The following is a 20,056-nucleotide window of genomic DNA, read 5'->3' as shown; positions in this document are numbered from 1 at the left end:
TCTCTCTCTCCTCTCCTCTCTCTCTAAAATCAATAAACATGTCCATGAGTGAGAGTTTAATAAAAAAAAACAACTCTCAACAAACAAAAGCCCTGAACCAAATGGTTTTACAGGCAACTTTTACCAAACATTCAAAGAACTAACACCTATATTTCTCAAAGGATCCAAAAAAAATTCAAGAGGAGGGAAGATTTCTAACCTCTTTTTATGAGGCCAACATTATCCTAATTCCAAAACCAGATAAAGACACTAAAAAGAAAGAAAATAATAGGCCAATATCCCCGATGAACAAAGATGCTAAAATCTTCAACAAAATATTAGCATACTAGATCCAAAAATACATTAAAAAGATCATATTCCATTATCAAGTTGGATTATTCCAGGGATGCAAGGTTAATACAATATTCACAAACCAATAAACATGATACATCACATAAACAAAATAAGGATAAAAATCACATAATCATATCAATAGACACTGAAAAAGTATTTGATAAAATTCAGCGCCTATTTATGATGAAAACTCGAAGCAAAATGGGAATAGAGGGATCATACCTCAACATAATAAAGGCTACATATGACAAACCCACAGCCAACATCATACTCAATGGGCAGAAACTAAAACCATTTCCCTTAAGAACAAGAACAAGACAGGGATGTCTGCTTCCACCACTCTTATTCAACATAGTGCTGTAAGACCTAGCCACAGCAATCAGATAAGAAGAAATCAGAAAAGAGAAAGTAAAACTGTCATTATTTGCATGATAACATGATATTGTACATAGAAACCCTAAAGACTCCACCAAAAAACTACTAGATCTAATAAATGAATTCGGCAAAGGAGGATACAAAATTAATATTCAGAAATTGGTGACATTTTTGTATACCAATAATGAACTCTCAAAAAGAGAAACTAAAAAAAAAAAACAGCAATCCCTTTTACATTGCAACAACAAAAATAAGATACCTAAGGATTAACTTAACCAAGGAGGTAAAAGACCTGTATTTGGAAAACTACAAGATATTGAACAAAGAAAGAGTGGACAATACAAACAAGTAGAAGAATATACTGTGTTCATGGACTGGAAGAATTAACATAATTAAAATGTCCATACTACCCAATGCAATCTACAGATTCAACACAATTCACATTAAAATACCAATGGCATATTTCACAGATCTAGAACAAATACTCCAAAAATGTATATGGAACCACAAAAGACCCCAAATAGTCACAGCAACCTTGAGAAACAACAAAGTAGAAGGGAATCATAATATCGGTTATCAAATTATATTATAGTTATTGTAGTCAAAACAACTTGGTACTGGCACAAGAACAGGCATATAGATCAATGTTACAGAACAAAGAACCTGGAAATTGGCCCAAGCCATTATGCTCAATTAGTACTTGCCAAAGGAGGCAAGGGCATACAGTGGATTGAAGACAGTCTCTTCATGTGTCCCTGGATCCGGGTGAGGCCGGGTCCCGGGTCGGGTGAGGCCGCGCGCACCTAGCTCCGGGTGAGGCCACGCGCCCCTGGGTCTGGGAGAGGCCACGTGCCCCTGGGTCCGGGTGAGGCCATGTGTCCCTGGATCCGGGTGAGGCCTCGCACACCTAGGTCCGGGTGAGGCCACGCGCCCCTGGGTCTGGGAGAGGCCACGCGCCCCCGGGTCCAGGTGAGGCCATGTGTCCCTGGATCTGGGTGAGGCCGGGTCCCGGGTCCGGGTGAGGCCGGGTCCCGGGTCCGGGTGAGGCCGCGCGCACCTAGCTCCGGGTGAGGCCACGCGCCCCTAGGTCTGGGAGAGGCCACGCGCCCACGGGTCCGGGTGAGGCCATGTGTCCCTGGATCCGGGTGAGGCTGGGTCCCGGGTCTGGGTGAGGCCACGCGCCCCTGGGTCTGGGAGAGGCCACGCGCCCCTGGGTCCGGGTGAGGCCATGTGTCCCTGGATCCGGGTGAGGCCTCGCGCATCTAGGTCCGGGTGAGGCCACGTGCCCCTGGGTCTGGGAGAGGCCACGCGCCCCCGGGTCCAGGTGAGGCCATGTGTCCCTGGATCCGGGTGAGGCTGGGTCCCGGGTCTGGGTGAGGCCGCGTGCACCTAGCTCCGGGTGAGGCCACGCGCCCCTGGGTCTGGATGAGGCCACATGCCCCTGAGTCCGGGTGAAGCCGTGCCCCTGGGTCTGGCCGAGACCAAACCAGGGGGAGTCGGACCTCCGTTACCACCATTTGTCCACCATCCAGAGCTGAGGGGTCAGTGCTGACATGTACACATAAGGAACTGGTGGACATTGAAATTGGGTCTCTAAAGAACTGTTGGTCCAGAAAGAAACTCACTTCAGACTGATTCATTTGCCTGTCAGCATAACTATTATTGCTCGTCTCACATTCAGTTCTTATAAGTATATCTCTAGTGACACATGATCTCGCTCATCTAGGGGAAATGATGAACAACATAGACTGATGAACAAGAACAGAACCAGAAACAAGGAGGCATCGATCGGACTATCGGGCCTCAGAGGGAGGATAGGGGAGGTTGGGGGGAGGGGGGAGAGATCAACCAAAGGACTTGTGTGCATGCATATGAGCTTATCCAACGGTTAAGTTCAACAGGGGGTTGGGGCATCTGTGGGGAGGGGTGTGGAATGGGAATGGGGGGATGAGGACAAATATGTGACACCTTAATCAATAAAGAAATTAAAAATAAATAAATAAATAAAGACAGTCTCTTCAATAGATGGTATTGGGAAAATTAGGTACATGCAAAAAAATGAAAATTACACCATACATAAGAATAAATTCAAAATGGATAAAAGACTTAAATGTAAGTCATGAAACCATAAAAATTCTAGAAGAAACCATAGGCAACAAAATCTCAAACATAACTTGTAGCAATATTTTTGCCGACATATCACCTCAAGCAAGGGAAACAAAGGAAAATATAAACAAATGGGACTACATCAAACTAAAAAGAAACCATCAACAAAATGAGAAGGAAACCTACTGAATGGGAGAACATATTTGCCAATGATACATCTCATAAAGGGTTAATTTTGAAAATATATAAACAACATATACAACTCAATACCAGGAAGACAAACAAACCAATTAAAAAATAGGCAAAGGAGATGAATAGACATATCTCCAAAGAGGACATACAGATAGCCAATAGACATATGAAAAAATGCTCATTGTCACTAATCATCGGAGAGATGCAAATTAAAACCACGATGAGATATCACCTCACAACTGCCGGAATGGCTATCATCAATAAATCAACAAACAAATGCTGGAGAGGATGTGGAGAAAAGGGAACCCTTATGCCCTGTTGATGGGAATGCAGACTGTGCAGCCACTATGAAAAGCAGTATGAAGTTTTCTCAAAAATTAAAAGTAGAGCTGCCTTTTGACCCAGCGATTCCACTTCTGGGAATATATTTTAAGAAACACAAAACACTAATTTGAAAGAATATATGCACCCCTATGTTTATAGCAGCATTATTTACAATAGCCAAGATCTAAAAACAGTCCAAATATCCATCAATAGATGGCTGGAAAAAAAAGCTGTGGTACATTTACACAATGGAATACTACGTGGCTGGAATAAAAAGAAGGAAATCTTACCTTTTGTGACAACATGGATTGGCCTGGAGAGTATTATGCTAAGTGAAATAAGCCACTCAGAGTAAGACAAATATACAGTCTCACTTATATATGGAATCTAATGAACAACATACACTAACCAGCAAAAATAGTAACAAACACATGGATATATAAAACAGACTGACAGCTGTCAGAGGGGAGGGGGTTTTGGAAACTGGATGAAATAAGGTGAAGGGATTAACCAAATATATATATATATATATATATATATATATATATATATATATATATATATATAATGATAGGGGCAGAAATAGCATGTTGAGGAACCAGCTAAAATTGTAAAAAATATATATTAATCATGCCCTGTTAACTGTGATTGATTTATTCTGATTAAGAAGGCACATTCTAACCCGGCTGACAGCTGCACCGGGGACTTGGGAGCTCACCTGGAAATGCAGCCCATCCTTCTACATCAGGGAGCTCCCTATTATCGTGGAAATATTAACAACTTTGTTGCAGAAACCAGAATCGCCAGCCCTTTGAAGATCCCCAACCCTTGCATATCACTAGCTCTGTGAAGATCCCCAGCCCTCTGCTTACCTGTTAACTGCCCATTTGGCATACTTTTTGGCTACTTCCCATGTAATCTTTGTAATTCTACCCAATATAAGCTTATGGTGGGTGCAGAGCAGATGTTTGTGGATGACCTGCTGCTCTCCCATATTGCTGGCAGTATTGGAATAAATGCTCATATATGAGTCAATGCTGTCTCTGCTTAATTGGCTCAAGTAGTGACAGGCAGCACAGACCCATTGATTGTCCATTTACAATAATACATAGATACAGACAACAGTGCGGTGATACCCAGAGGGAAAGGGGGTTGGCGGCTAAGTGAAAAGGGGTAGAGCGGGAGAAAGGGGGACAGAAAGGCTTTGGGTGGGACACATGATGCAGTGTGCAGATGGTGTTTTATTGCGTTGTATACTTGAAACCTGAATGGTTTTGCAAACTAAAGTCACCCCAATAAATTTAATTTAAAAAAAAGTAAAACAAAAATTAAAATAAATTGTAGCCCTTCGATTCAGCTTTGTGGTTTTCCCTTTCATGTTTGAAAGGTAGAGTTTCACATAGTACATGGACTATCAATGAAGCTCATTCTTTTGAAGCCCAGAGTTGGCTTACTGTCCACACTGGTGAGCAAAAGAGTAAGAGGCCATTTTTAACATCTTTTTACCCTAAATACCATAGCATGTCAGGCATCTTTCTCTGGATATAGAATTTCATGCCTACATCTTCTTTTACTTGACCCTTTGTTTTTCATGGAACTGTACAAGTTTCTCCCCAATTCTATCTTTTCTAACTTTCCACTCAAAGGATGTTAGTCTCATTCTTCACTACACTTCCTATCTCCCTCCCTAACCCTTTTTGTGTCTAGTTGAGTTCTATGAGAGCAGAGACTGTGTTTTGTTTTATTCACTGTTGTATTACTAGCACCTAGCATAATACTTGGCACAGAGGATTTATTAAATAAATATTTGTTGGAGGTTTGAATAAAATGTTAAGGTTGGATTTCCTTTGGTTATTTCATAATCTGGAAAATATTTATTCCTTTAGCTAATTTTTCTTTCCTTTGGAATAAAGTAGATCAGTTCAAGGAGTATCAGAGCAGGAACACAGACAACAAACTTTGCAGGACAACAAAAATTGTGAAAAGCATGGTTGCTTATTTCAATGCAAGTGAGTGAACAAGGAAAATCTTTCCCAATTTATAGATATTGACTTGAATTTCTTACCTGCTATTGATACAGGAAAAGGCCAAGTTTTCATTTGATTTTGTTTATATAAGAATCAATTCTTGTTCCATTTGTTACTTAATATTCAAAAGTTAATGTCAAAATAGACACACTCTGTGTGCTCACAGTAAGAAAATTCAGAGAGAAGTACCTTTTATCGTTATCACATACCTTTCCACAGCTTCTCATATTTAGCCTTGATGGAGAGAAAAAGCAATGATAAATAGCCCATGTTTGTGTAAATCCTGATCCATTTGCCCTCTGACTCCTCAAATGACTGAGTGGGTGGAAGCATGCGCATGCATTGTGACAGTGTGTGCATAAATACTGTCACATGTAAGGCTAGAAGCAGGGTTACATAGAGAAGGCAAGTCACAAGTTGTCAGGACTCTAAATTGAAGTTTTGTTTTTATCAGGGCCCAAGAGAATCAGACCCACGTGAAGTCATGGCCCTTAACCACCCCTCTCCCACATACTGAGAAGAGAATTCAGATGCCCATTGCAGTCTGCTGGTCAGATTGCTTCTTGCATGCTTCTTGCCTCCACTTCGCTCTACCCTAGTAGACCTCTCAGTTCTGGTTGAGGCTGAGTGAAATCCTTGAATGTAAGATCATATCTTTATCGCCTTTCTACCCACACCACCCCCAAACTTGAGACTCCCAGGGTTTAGTACAAAGCTTAGTACATTCTCCATAAATGTTTGTAGACTGAATTAATGAATGAACCAATGTTGCTCTGGCCAAACCTGCAGCTTCCACACCCTGCATAATTGCATGCAGTACCGACCCTGAAGATAGGAAAAGCAACATAACTGATGCTGTAAGAAAATGTTTCTTGTTTATACGGCTGCATCTCGATCTTTGGCTGATCTAAGCACAAAGAGAGCTCTTTCAGTTTAGAGAAAGGAGGTTTATGATGTGTGGGAGAGCTAAGAACAATGGGCTCAATTGATACACTGGAGATGCTCTCAGCTTCTGAGAGCCTGGAAACTTCATCTATAGATTGGTCCCAGAGGGCAGAGCCAAATAAGGGCAGACAAACACAGCTTTCTTGGGAACTGGCTTTCTGCTGTTCTGAGGCAAAAATACATTCACTCTATAGCATTCTGAATCAATTCTTTAAAATACAGTGCTGTGTCCTTGTTTGCCAGTGTCTAAAAATAAGTCCTTGTCATATCTTTATTCTTTTAGTCTTAAAGTCATCCAACCAGACTTGCTTGCAGAATATTAATTGTAGTGAAGCAGAAATCAGGAGATTAAATTGAAACTATTTTTGAACGGAGCTCCTTAGGTGATGATTGACTTGTTGCCCCCAGCTGAAGTCTCCTTTCTCTCTAGTCATGTTCCTTGCCAGCTGCAACTATGAGACAATGAATCTATAATGAATTTTAAGCAAGTTTTCTTTAGGCTGGTCATTAGAGTACTATCCAAGAGTACCAAATGCTAGCTGGGCATTTAATGCTGTGTCCCAACGACTAGTGGGTTGGCCAATCATAGTAGTAGATGTCACTAATGATTTTTTTCATTTTTTAAAATATATTTTATTGATTTTTTACAGAGAGGAAGGGAGAGGGATAGAGAGTTGGAAACATCGATGAGCGAGAAACATCAATCAGCTGCCTCCTACACACCTCCTACTGGGGATGTGCCCGCAACCAAGGTACATGCCCTTGCCGGAAATCGAACCTGGGACCCTTCAGTCTGCAGGCCGACGCTCTATCCACTGAGCCAAACTGGTTAGGGTGGATATCACTAATCATTTTAATACTGTCCTGCCACAAACTAAATTTATATTGCCCTTATCATATTTGCTCTGCTTTGACATTAAACCTTTCATCCAGTACTTTCCAGATACATGAGAATTACTCATGTATGAAACATTAAGGGCTCATTATTGGAAAATTCAAAGAGCTAACAATAACGTAATTCTAAAGACACCGGAGATGGGCACCATTATTCTATTAAAGTAACCATGTTTGACTCTGAATTAGCAGACCACTCTGAAACCCAACTTAGGAGAAAAGAAACCCTAAAACAGGCAATGAATTGGTATCAAGATCTTAATTCTAGTCCAAGCTCAGAAATGTATTTTTTGGGTTAATTTATTTTTCCTCTATTTCTTAGTGTCACCAGCTATAAAAACAGAAGTAATTTATCAACTCTATTTTAGAGAATTGTGAGAATGACTTGGATGAACTGAAAAAATGAATGAAGTCCTTGAACAAAGCACGATAAAGATACAATTATTCAAATTCAATTGTGGGTTAAACAGAACAATTCACTCAGAGAACACAATGTTTGATTGAGAACATTCTTAATTTTATTTTCTTTAATTTTATAAAATACATTTTGTAAGATAAGTTTCTAAAAGTTTATCCTTTATGTGTGTTAAAATTGAAATACTATATCAGAAATGAAGGAAACTCTTGCAGTTGATTAACCCTCTTTGTGTGTGTATATGTGTGTATGTATGCTTGGGAGGTTTTCAGGAAAGAGTTGGTTATTTGTTATGCTATTAAATCAAAACAAAACACAAGGTATGGATTACTTCACTTTCCTTCATCTTGATTGGTTTCTTACAGAACTTTTTCCATCTCCTCCCTCTATGCAGCCTGGAAGCTTATCTGGTATACTGGTCTAAAAACAAATATCAAGTGTCTTTTTGTAAAGAACTTACACCTCCTTAAACATTGCTGAAACCACTTTGGGAGAAAAATATGCAACTCTTTACAACAAAAGAGCTGCCTACAGTCATACCCATAAAACCTTTCCTTCAATAATGACCAATCAGCCTTTTATATTTTAACCCAAAGTTAATAAACAAGAAAAAGAAGACCGAAGCCTGGGAGCTATTCAGGTTTCAAAATCTTTCCACCTTTCCCTTTCTGTGGAAGCTTGCCAACTGAATAGCTGACAGCTGGTGTATTCCGTTTAGTGATCTATATCAGGAGAGAATAACCTGTATGTTAAATCTGACTCTTTAACACACCAAGGTAACATCATTAAATTAAATCATCCCCCACTAGCTAGAAAGAACAATCAACTAATTATTAAAATAAAAGGTTATTCAAATTGAGATTAAAATTCACCAGATCTGTTTCTGCAAAAGGCAGAATAATTTATAGAAAATTCCAGTAGATGTATGGAACTAGCCAATTTTACATATTATTTGTGATGTTTAATGTCCAATTTTCATTAAAGAGTCATATTCAAAGGATCATTCTCCAGACCTTTCTGCTACAGCCCTGACCAAGTGATAAACAAACTGGAAAATGTGAAATGTGCATCAGTCTGAAACAAATCAAGATCTTCAAATCACCTACAATGACTGAATGGATAATACCCTATGAGAAGAGCACCATTGTGAAGGTATGACAGAGGCCAGAGTACACAAGTAATTAACAGAAAATAAGACATGCTATCCAAAGAGTTATCTACCTTGTGTCTATCAGAGGGCTGGCTCCATATACACCATTAGCCACTAGCAACTGCTGTTACTTAAGCCAGTCTTTTTTCATCTGAGCTAGTTTTTCTCTATTCTCAGCTCCTTGGAAACCACAGGGTTGTCATGGTAGCTGTTCTCAAGGAGAAGGGAATGAGAAAATGCTGACAACACCCTGTTTCTCTTCTTTAACGAGGTGTAAGGCAAGGTGCCCCCTCTGTCTACACAGAGACTATGCTCCTTTATGCTGTAAGTAAGGTTGGCTGAGTTAGGGCTTAAATAGTCCTTCGCCATTGGGGTCAGTGCTCTCTTTCTATGGGTGAAAGATCCTTGCTTTGACCCCCTTCTCCCAGCTGCAATAGGTAGATTTGGGCAAATGCTCTTATTGTTTTACTGGCATTCTTTTTTTTTCCTTCTAATTTCAGTGGTAATAGGGAGACAGGACTGAGCTCTCTGTTTTGCACACCAAGGAGAATATATTTGGTCCCTATAGATGATAATGGGGCCAGGTACATTCCTTCTCTCTACTTGAGCATCTTTCTTTCCACTTTGTTTCCATCAGTGGAAGTGCCCTTTGAGAAGAAAACACTCCCTGGTCCTCAGGAGATGCTTGTAAGTTGAAGTAGAGCCTCTGTTTCTTTGTGACTTGTAGTGGTGGAGTCGCCATCTTAAGCATTTCCCAATTCTAGCAGGAAACAGCTGTGAAGCAAAATGACTAAAAGAGGAACATAAGAGGGGAGAGTCCACAGAGAGACATCAATCACCACAAGACTCTCCTTTCTTGTTACACTCATCAAGTAAGAAGAGGGCCAGTCAGTGGTAAAGGCAAAGAGTTAACATGGGAGACGCAGCACTGTAGGCTGTGTGGTTAGAGCCTTGCTGTTAGAAAAAGGGAAGTTTCTACAGGCGATCAGAACTTGGTGCCTCGGCCCATGAGTTTAAGGACAGCAAAGTTGTAAGTGGCAGCAATCATGAAGGTGAGCTGTAAGGAACAGAGAGAGAATATGAGTAAGAGTAGAAAAGGAAACTTTCTCTCTCCTCCAGTCCTTTTGGGAATGAAGAAGTGATGAAACAGCACAGCCATGGTGGCTCAATGGTTGACTGTCAACATATAAACCAGGAGGTCATGGGTTCGATTCCCGGTCAGGGCACATGCCTTAGTTGTGGACTAGATCCCCAGTGGGGGGCGTGCAGGAGTCAGCCGATCAGTGATTCTCTCTTATTATTGATGATTCTCTCTCATTATTGATGTTTCTATCTCTCTCTCCCTCTCCCTTCCTCTCTAAAATCAATTGAAATACATTTTTTAAAAAGAAGTGATGAAATAAAGTCATAGCTAAATAAAGGAAAAATCCCTGTCCTATAAAATGCAGCATGTCCCAGGTTTTTGTCCTATATACCTGACTAGAAGTCCTTTCTGAAACATTTTCTTCCAATGCCCCAGGTCCAGAGAACCAACTCGACCTGATTTATTCCATACTATGCTTGGCCTAGCACTGACTTTTCCTGAGGGAAACGTAAATGATATGTATGTCTGCCATCATCTTACTTTCATGTCTGAGTGACCTGGAATCATAGAGTGCTTGCTGCAGACACACAGCCACACTGTGCAACACAGCCCTCCAGTGCATCACTTTATTTTACAAAATGAGAACCAACTAGACTTTATAAAAACCTCAGCAGTAAGGGCCAGGAGTTCTGTGAGCTTATCGTTGCATATTCACCACTTATTCAATGACTTCAGATAAATTTGCCTCACCCTTCATTGCCCTAGGCTTTTAATGTGAACCATGAATGCACTACATTGACACTGTGTTGTAACACCAACAACGGAACTTGGGACATAGAATCACATTATAGCAATAACAGTTCTCATACTGTTAGGGAGTCCTTCCCATATTTTCAGGAGAGTAACTAAATCCCTTGGAAAGTGTACAAGATAGAGTCATATTTACAGTATATAGAATTCCAAGCTTTGGAATACTATGTTTAGTAATATTTCAGTGTTCTTGAAACTGATCTGACCAGGATGTGTTGGGAATTAACTGTAATGTAGGATTGCAAAGCATTTGGCAATATTACATGCTCTGTAAATGCCAAATATTATCATTCTTGTCTATTAATCTCTTACCTCCTCTTTCCTCATACCACTTTTCTTGTCCCTGCCTAATTTCTGAAGTTTTTATGCCCTGCCAGCCAAAATAGAGGTATACAGTCTCTATACTTTGCTGTCTCTTCCCAGTAGCTTCTCTCCAGAATTTCAAGGTTAGAAGGAGTCTACCTTTTTGCCTTGCAGCATAGCTGAACACCAGCTATCCCAGGACCACTTATTGGCCAAGATAATCCAAAGGCAACTTACCAGTGAAACCAGTGTGGCTGCAGCCCCCACAAATGCAGCAATAAACAGGTGGAAGGTCATTTGGAACTACAATAAAATGCAAAAGGAAGAACTATTTCTTTCAACAGTAAAAATATGCTCTGCTGTATATCATAAACACAGCTTTCTGAATAAATGCTGATATCTTTCTGTGTGCTAATTATGCATCTCTAAGTTGTCACTTCCTTGAGTGTAAGCCTTCCGTTCCTATATGTACATCATAATACTCAGAACACAGAATACTCAAAAAATACACATAAAATATTTTAATCAACTGGTTTCTTATAATTGTGCCCAGGGTCCCAAAATTTAAAATCAATGTCTTGTTTTCAAAGAAATTATTCACCGCCTTCTTCCTCAGGATTACTTTTAATCCTTTGATTCATTTGTGTACAATATCCTGTCTCAATACAATGTTTTCCTTCTTCAAATGCACTGTTTTTACTTCACATTGGAGATTGAGAAATTCCAAACTGAAAGTGTTTTTGTAAAACCCATGAATATTGCTGTGCACAACCCATTTTCTTCATAAGGTTTTTAACTAAAAGAATAAAAATTTCCACTTGGAGGATTTTACCATTAAGCTCTATCTATACCTAAAGCTACAAATTTCTCTTTTAAGGCACGAACTCTTGAAATGAATGGCATTCTATACAGCTCTAGGGAACATACATATTTTACTATCTATGCTCATTGGCTCAGGCACACTAAATCAATATTTTGTAGAAAACCATCTGCCAACTCAAAATCGAGCAAAGAGAAACTGTGGTCCTTAAAATTAAAGGCCATGGGAAGGAACTTGTATGGTACTAGCCATTCCACTGTAAGTAACCCAAATGGCTCACTCACCTCAGCTGTTTTGCAGATGGACAGAAGGTTAGAGCCACACACCTTGCCAGGGAAAGCATTCCATGGGAGAACACCTAAGTAAAATACACAAATCAACTAAGGTGAGCTTCATGGATTTGTAGGGCTACATGGCTACTTTCCTTCGGAGTCTTTCTTACAACTTTAATCATCCTGGCTGAAAATTCGATCCTACTAACAATCAGGATTCTCTTTTCTAAGGATTTACCAAAAAATAGAAGGTGGTATTGAACAATTGTGAAATCTTATATTTGTTATTGAAATGTACTACTGGGAACAGCAGTCAAATAGGGTAGAGCAGTGTGTACAGTCAAGAAATCCCGCCCCCTTCCAAGAAGTTTCTTTCGAAGGGAAGAAATCTCTCCAGTTTGAGTGGCAAGGGCTTAATAAACTAAGGTCTAGGCATCCCTCTTATTTTCCCCCATAACTATCACCCTCCTTACCCCAAATAAAGAACTAAATTAATATGCTTCCATAAGAGGATTGAGAAGCCAAGACACCCATGCACTAACTCACCATACATTCTGGCATCAGCACAGAGACTGCCTATACTGGCAGAGGTCTTGCTGGGGAAGGCAATAGACTGGCAGGTGGTCCAGGTGTTGAAGTAAATGTACACAGGCACAGCAGAACAGGCAAACACCAGTAGCCACACAATGGTCAGGGCATAGGTGATGCCAACAAACTAAAACAATTAACATGGTGTGATTAGAAATGAGCATTAGCCTGTAGACATTGAAACACAAACTGGGAGATCCTGGAGTGGTATGTGCCAGAAATGGAACCAAATTCCAGAGATCTCCACCATATGAAATTAGTAAGCAGGGCATCTTTGCCAAATGTCATTGGCAGTATCTACTAGAGAACTGGCCCTGGGTGTGACAGAGGGTGGCAGGAATGGGTGGGGATTGGAGTGAGAAGGATCCCTGGGTTAGAGAGGTTTCAGGAGATTTGTTGGGCAGATAAGGTGTGAAAAAATCAAAAAAGATCTTGAAAGAAAGTCGTGCCATTTCTTGCCTTAGGCTGAGCTGAGAAAATGTTTCTTGTCACAGAACTTTTGATCCCTAGTCATTAAACAAAGCCAATAGGAGATTTAAATTTCAGATTAAAAAACCGACACCTTTCTAAGCCAACTGCTGGCCATAAAAGACCACCACAACCCACAGATGTTTAGCCCCAAAAGGAACCTTTAACTCTAGAGGCTGAAAACCAATGTGTGCCTCAGTAGAAACATGGATAGCCCCCAGTCAAAGATGAAGCAGTAAATATGTAAATTTGTCCTAGTTCCCCTGGGACCTTCAACAGTATAGGATCCCAGAATATTGTGAATTCCACCTTGGAGTCAATTATTTAATTTCCATGATCCATCCTCCAAGATTAGCTACCTACATTTCAGTCCTATGGGTAGCATTTTAGATTCTTGGGCAGTCAGATCTCTTGTTGTGGTCCCTCCTAGGAGGGGAGTTAAGGGATCAATAGATGGCTTAGAAATGGTCTGATTATACAAAGTATCACACAAAACTCATGCTTTTCATTTTGAGATGAAATTTTCTAGGGAACTTTTCAAAGGTGAAGCTAAGCCAGCTGGGCACCACGTTCTTCCTGACCTCGTTCGGCTGTAGCCATCACTTCCTCACTAAAAGGCTAGGCACCTGGAAAGGGCCCAGTCTTGGGTGAGGGTGAGGCCACAGACTCACGCCCAATTGTCCCCCACCCCTTGTTATTGCCACAAAATCCTGAGGATGATCACCTTGTCGGGATGTCCTAGCCATTTTCCCAAACAATGACACACCCGCTCCAAAGAATGAGCTTGATGTTGGCCTCTGGAACCCCTCCCCTTCTGGCCCCCTGTTACCGTTGCACTGAGGCCCTTGCCGCAGATGGTGGTCTTGTAGTCGCCAAAGATCTGCCTGACTGCGCCGGTGGTGTAGAAGCCCTCAGCCAGCAGGAGGGCCCCATAAAGGAAGAAGAAAGAGGCAGTTCCATAGATGACATACTGGAAGGCATGGATCCTGCATTAACAGATAGATAAATGAGACCAGAAAATCTTATTAATTGAGGAACCAGTTCTCTTCCTGCATAAGTGAGATGGACATTTAAGTGAGCACTTAAACAAGAGTAGGGAGTCTTTAGAGGGATCACAAATCTCCATCTCCATGCTTCCACCTTGTCTGGATTGAAGTAAAGGAAGATAGGGAATGTGCAGCCAAAATCACCTGCTCCTCAATCCACACCTTGCTCACCCTATGACCTGAACAACCAGAGCCCTAGTCTCCTTTGCCTGACCTTTTAAAGATGCTCCTTCAGAGAGAGAAGAGTTGGACAAGAAAAGTGATGAGGGCCCTGGCTGGTTTGGCTCAGTGGACAGAGCGTTGGTCTTCGGACTGAAGGGTCCCGGGTTTGGCTCTGGTTGAGGGCACATGCCCAGGTCACAGGCTTGGTCCCCAGTGGGAGGCATGCAGGAGGCAGCCAATCAATGATTCTCTCTCTTCATTGATGTTTCTATCTCTCTCTCACTCCCTTCCTCTCTGAAATTAATAAACAAATATATATATTTTAAAAAGTGATGAGGAAACAGGAGTCTAACTAGTACTAGGAATAAGAGAAGCTATGACTGGGTATGTGCAGACTCAAGTGGGGTATCAAACCAAGAGCAGTGGCCCTACTTTGTCCAGTCATTTTACCTCCCCCTGAGTTCTCTATATCTACCACTTTGGAGTCTCCAACTCAGTCAATGTTAACCCTACTGAGCAAAATTTAGAATGCATGGAAGAAAACAAGGTGTAGGAGCTGGGCTAGCAGGTAGACCCCTACTTTCTGAACTTGGCACTTTTCCCTTATTTGGGGGCTCAGATGTGGAGTTGTGGCACAGGTGAAATCTGCACACAGAGGAAAGACTCAGGAATCCTTTCCAGTGCCACATCAATCCCCTACTTGTCACTAAGTATGAGTTCTATATCTCCCAGATGGAGAGAAAAAAGAGAGGGGTTTTTATGGAATGACAGGTACTTACACATTGATAAGATACTCATAGTCCTGGTAGTTTTTGGAGAAATAGGTCTCAATTAGTTTTTCTGTACCAGTGAGGGCTTCATGTCCACAACCACAGAACAGTGCCACCCCAAAGAAACACAATCCAGTGGCCACCAGGGAGGCAAAGGGGGCCCCTACGAGACATCTTGCACAGCACTCTAACAAACCTGGGGAAGAAGAAGGGGAAACAATCAGGAATGCACAATAGGAAGGTAATGCCACTCTTACCTCTCTGCCAGACCTGTGCTCGCATGCATGGATGAAGTGTCACCCCAGAGTCCAAAATCAGGAGAGTCTAGAACTTTAGGTTTCTGGAATGTGAGACTGACCCCAGAACCATACTTTGTTCCATTCTTGAAAATAAGTCCTTTCTTTTAATTCCCAGAATTTGTGTGTGTGTGTGTGGGGGGGGGGGTATTAATAATCAATAATTCAAGTAGCAAGCCAGAGAGATTATGCAATCATTCTCTCCTGTCTTATCATTCTTATTTGTTTTAGTCATCCATCGACTCTTATGCAGTACCTACTATGTGCCTAGCACTGTGCTAGGTGTTATGTGAGATGTGAAGACATAACAACAGATTCAGTCATATGGGAATCTTGTTTACTGAGAAGAATGAGTTTGGTAGAGGATGGCTCCCTCTGGCCTCTTGGCCTGATCCCCAAAAGGTACAAGAAATAAAAATGTTAATCTCTTTAGAAAAGAGTTCTTTGTATGTATACATACACAATATACAAATATACCCACAGATTTTATATATATATATATATATATATATATATATATATATATAGTATGTATATGTGATATATGAATTATTTTGCATTTTTATATATGTATATATGAATTATTTGTATATATATACTAGTACATACCCCCAAATAATCAGCAAGTGTGCTGAAAAGTGCTATTTTATAAGAGCATTTTGGAACTTCTTACAAAAAGAAAGTAAATTGTATTAATTTTTAGGTTTGGATTTTCATACAAAGCTCACTTGTCTACACCAAGGTACCGGGAACTAGAGGACTCCTTTGCCCAACCCTATTAATACCAGTACAGCTTCTTTTTATCTCTGAGTACTTAGCCATCTGGTGATTTTCATGGCAGAATTACATCAATGTGAACATTTTCTGAAGGACCAAATTATCTCTATCATGGAAAATTGAGATAGATGCATTTATTTGTTCTCGGAGCCACAAAATGAGTGAGTCCTACACCCACCATCCCCTAAAATGACAGCCCTTCCTTAGTCCTCAAAGAGCCTCTTCCTCAAAGATTCTTATATATCACAGCAGAGATTAAGCATGGAAGCTCAAGCCAAGCAAAGTAAGTAGTTGACATTTGTAGCAGAACTGAATTTTTTTCCAAGAATTGTTGTCAGAAAACTTGGCCTCTATTGGAAGCAATATGTAGCTGTGATGCCATAAGTGAAAGCAGAGTTTACTTAGCGTGAATTTCACAATAGTGCCCGGTAAAAATGTCTCATCAAAGTGAGCCTGTGGCATACACACACACACACACACACACACACACACACACACACACACACACATGCATACATGCAAATATGAAAACATATGCATGTGTATACCAAAAGAAAAAGACGTTTGAAATTGATCATTTTTCTTAGTAAACGTTCAAGAAATTTCACAACAGGTTAAGATACTAGATGCATATTATAAGTCAAGAAAAGGAGCTTGAAAAAAAAAAAAAGAAAAGAAAAGGAGCTTGGAAGTAAACAGTGCTGCCATCTTCCTTCTCTGTCTCTCCAAGTCTTCCCCACCCTCAAACTCTTAGACTCTTCTAGTAAAGAAGTTCTCTGAAGCCTGGGTTTGGGGGAGGGGAAGGTCAGTGACCCCACTGTTCCCTCTCTCCCTAGCACAGGGTCAGGGCTTAGACAGAGCCCTCCATAGCTCCCCCAAACAAAGAAGCCTTGTTTCTCCCAGAGATCTCAGGAGCCTCATTGGTATTCTGTAGGGGCCCACAGGCCTGGGGGTGGGGAGGGGGTCATGCCCAGAGAACAATGGCAGAACTGTTTGTTTAGAGTAAGGAGAGCCATCCACCCTGGCAAGTGGACTATCCTGTGCCCACTCACTCACCCCAGCTTTTTCACCCTGGGAACGGCTAAATGGTGGTGCAGGTATGATCAGGGATGAAAGAACTTGAACTCTTGCTAACCAGAGAATTCCACTCTAAGTTTTAGCTAATGCCCACTCCAGTGTTGTAAAGATGAAGAAAAATCCTTTTCAGTGTGTCTGATCCCTTGATCATCTCCACCTAACCAGAGAGTATCATATATATTGTTCTTATTGGGTGATAAAAGGCTAAATCTTGGGAGCAACTCTGAATCACCAACTGATACTCTTCCTTTTCACGTCCATTTTTCATCTATTTTCTTAGAGCTCAAATAACTTAGTGAGTCCTTTTCTGATCTACTGGCACTCAAAGCAAGGAGCAAGAAGGACATAGGTTTTAATGAGTCTCTAACATGGAGTCAGAAATATAAATGGCCCTAGATAAATCTATCACTGTTGAGCGATAAACAGTTCAACAATATTGGCACAAGCATCAGATGTCCATCTCTTCACAACTGAAATGAAGTGTTTGTTCTGGGGGCATGTAAGTTAATCAGAAGTGAAGAATTTGTCAATCTGTCCAATTGAAAGAAAACCAAATTTTGGGTTCCAAGTTGGAAAAACTCAGAACATGCAAGAAATTGTGTCTTCATCAAAGTAGTTGACAATCAAAATATTCTGAGAAGGGTCCATTGGTACACTTTCATTTTTCACAGCCCAAGAAATGTCCATGGGAATGTGGGAACAAGAGCCTAAAGCCATAGGCTCTCCATTTCAGAATCCTTCATGGTTGGAAGGGTATTGGTGTGATTCAGGAAGGCTGTAAGGAATTCTGGAGAAGTTCCTTATCTCTCTCAAGAGACAGTCTCACATTTTCCAGGCTAAGTACAGTCTGCAACATAGTAGAGTTAGCATAAAAATATATAGTAATAATATTATCCAATGTAACTCAGTTCGATTAAACCAACTAGTTTTGACTAGAGGTCATAGAGAAAAACAATGACCCACACCCAGTGTTTTCCTTTCACTTCTGTTTATGTAGATTCAGTAGAGTCATTAAGCACATTAGCAGTTACCTAGATCCTATGAGACACAAAACGGAATTATAAGGCCCAGTCACTTTCTTCAATATCCTTTCAGTCTTGTTAGAGAAAACAAACATATGTCTGTGAATCAAAGACCAAAGCTACCTATCATCTTATGTTAAAATGTATATAACCAAACCCTGTGGGCAAAATGTAAGCAAAGGGGAAATACTCATTGTTAGCTAGATTTATCTGCAAACTCCCAAAACTAGTATAATCAATCTGTGATAGGACTTCAAGCCCTTTTCACCAATGTTCTTCACAGGAGACTGAAAAAGGTTGACAGCACTATTGTGACTCTTATTCAGGTCCATGTCCATCCAAGAGACTGTGTTGACCCTGATGCTGTCTCTTTAAGCAGGAGCCAAGAGCTCCCAAACCCTCCTTTCTTTCCCATGCCCTGGGCATGCCTCAAGGACCAGCTCCATGATGGTAATTCTGTGTGAATCTGGGAACTCATCAAAGGGAGGAGAGGAAGGGCCTCATCGAAAGGGATGGTAGAAAGAGACCGATTGTGCTTTACACAGGCTCAGCCTGTTCCTTGAATCCAGCTGACAAAGGGAGAGATAGAACCCTATACAATTGAACTAAACAACAGGCAGGCTCATTGAGTAAAAAAATGGCCCTATCTCCCTAGGTCTCTAATCTGCACTTACCCTCCTCCCAGAGCCCACCCCTTAACCTCACTCTGTGAACAGAGGCCTCCTTGATCAGGGTCTATAAGCAGTTGACAGGGCCAAGATGCTAGAGCAGCCGTGACTGGTACTGGGGATGGATGGGGATGGGGGGTGGGTACTAGGAATAAAGCAACAATCAGCAGGAAGTACTAGTGGCAAAGACTTTTGCTTCTGGCCTTATCCTGGTCAGACAAGGCCCTGCCTGTAATCTTGTCTTTCCTACGTGAAATCAGCACTTATACCACATTTAAAGGCTGGAAAAGGGCCCTACAGTCATGGGACATGACAATTCAAGCCTGCTAAATAGACAAGTCATATGGACAGAGTTAAATCAAAAGGAATCTCAGCCTCCTCTTTGAACGGGTATTACTATTACCATGGCAACAGCAACTGGACCACCTTGTTTCCTATACTCCCTGCTCCACACACACACACACACACACACACACACACACACACACACACACACACACAACCCTTTTATATCCAAACTTTGGGAGGCTGGAATAGAAGCTTTATTGTTAAACTCTATCCATGCACTGTCTTCAACTTGCCCACATATGGAAAGGTGAAAAAGAAGCAACTGACACTAAGCTAAGAGACTACAATTTCCATACCTTATTCCTTAGGTCAGTCTCCTACTAATTTCTCCTCTCTTATTGGTTGTATTACAAATCTGATCTGGGGAACTCTGTTGTCTTCCTGGGGATATCACTGACTCTTTTTCAGAGTCCATTCTGGAAGAGAGCTCAGAGGCCAGCACAGAGTAAGAGATCACTCTTAGGACCATTTAAAATAGCCAAGGAGGAATTAATCCATTAGTACTTGCTGAGCTTTTGATGTAAGTTTAGCACTGGCTAGGCCCTGACAGTGGAAAAGGAAGGAAAAGCCGCTCTGTTTGCCTGCCATTACTGATGTGACCTTTCCTGATCATGTCACTATCCTGACTAGATCTTCCCTGGACCTGAATTTCTATAGGCAAGGAGGGTGTTTTTATTGTTGCTTTCTTTCAAGATTAAAACTATACCCTGATGATAGTTTTTAGGGCTTCAGGACATTACACAAAAAAGCAACAAGAGAAAAAAGATGCCACTGTCTGGGGGGT

At 41.1% G+C, this 20,056-nt stretch overlaps 1 protein-coding gene across 1 annotated transcript; it reads right to left on the bottom strand.

Annotated features, from left to right (window-relative positions):
* Nucleotides 1-9,734: 9,734 nt before the first annotated feature.
* Nucleotides 9,735-18,588, bottom strand: PLP1 (proteolipid protein 1). The gene is made up of 8 exons (XM_054719187.1): nucleotides 18,525-18,588; nucleotides 18,266-18,272; nucleotides 15,094-15,354; nucleotides 13,936-14,092; nucleotides 12,597-12,765; nucleotides 12,063-12,136; nucleotides 11,196-11,261; nucleotides 9,735-9,818 (listed from the first exon to the last, which is right to left on the bottom strand). Exons 1-8 carry the CDS (start codon nucleotides 18,586-18,588, stop codon nucleotides 9,747-9,749), a joined length of 870 nt encoding a protein of 289 aa, XP_054575162.1. The 3' UTR covers nucleotides 9,735-9,746.
* Between the last annotated feature and the right edge of the window lie 1,468 nt (nucleotides 18,589-20,056).

This window comes from Eptesicus fuscus, chromosome 1 (assembly GCF_027574615.1).
Source record: "Eptesicus fuscus isolate TK198812 chromosome 1, DD_ASM_mEF_20220401, whole genome shotgun sequence".
Lineage (NCBI taxonomy): Eukaryota > Metazoa > Chordata > Mammalia > Chiroptera > Vespertilionidae > Eptesicus > Eptesicus fuscus.
The sequence above is the reverse complement of the archived record's forward strand: the minus strand, read 5'-3'. Positions and strand labels throughout refer to the sequence as shown.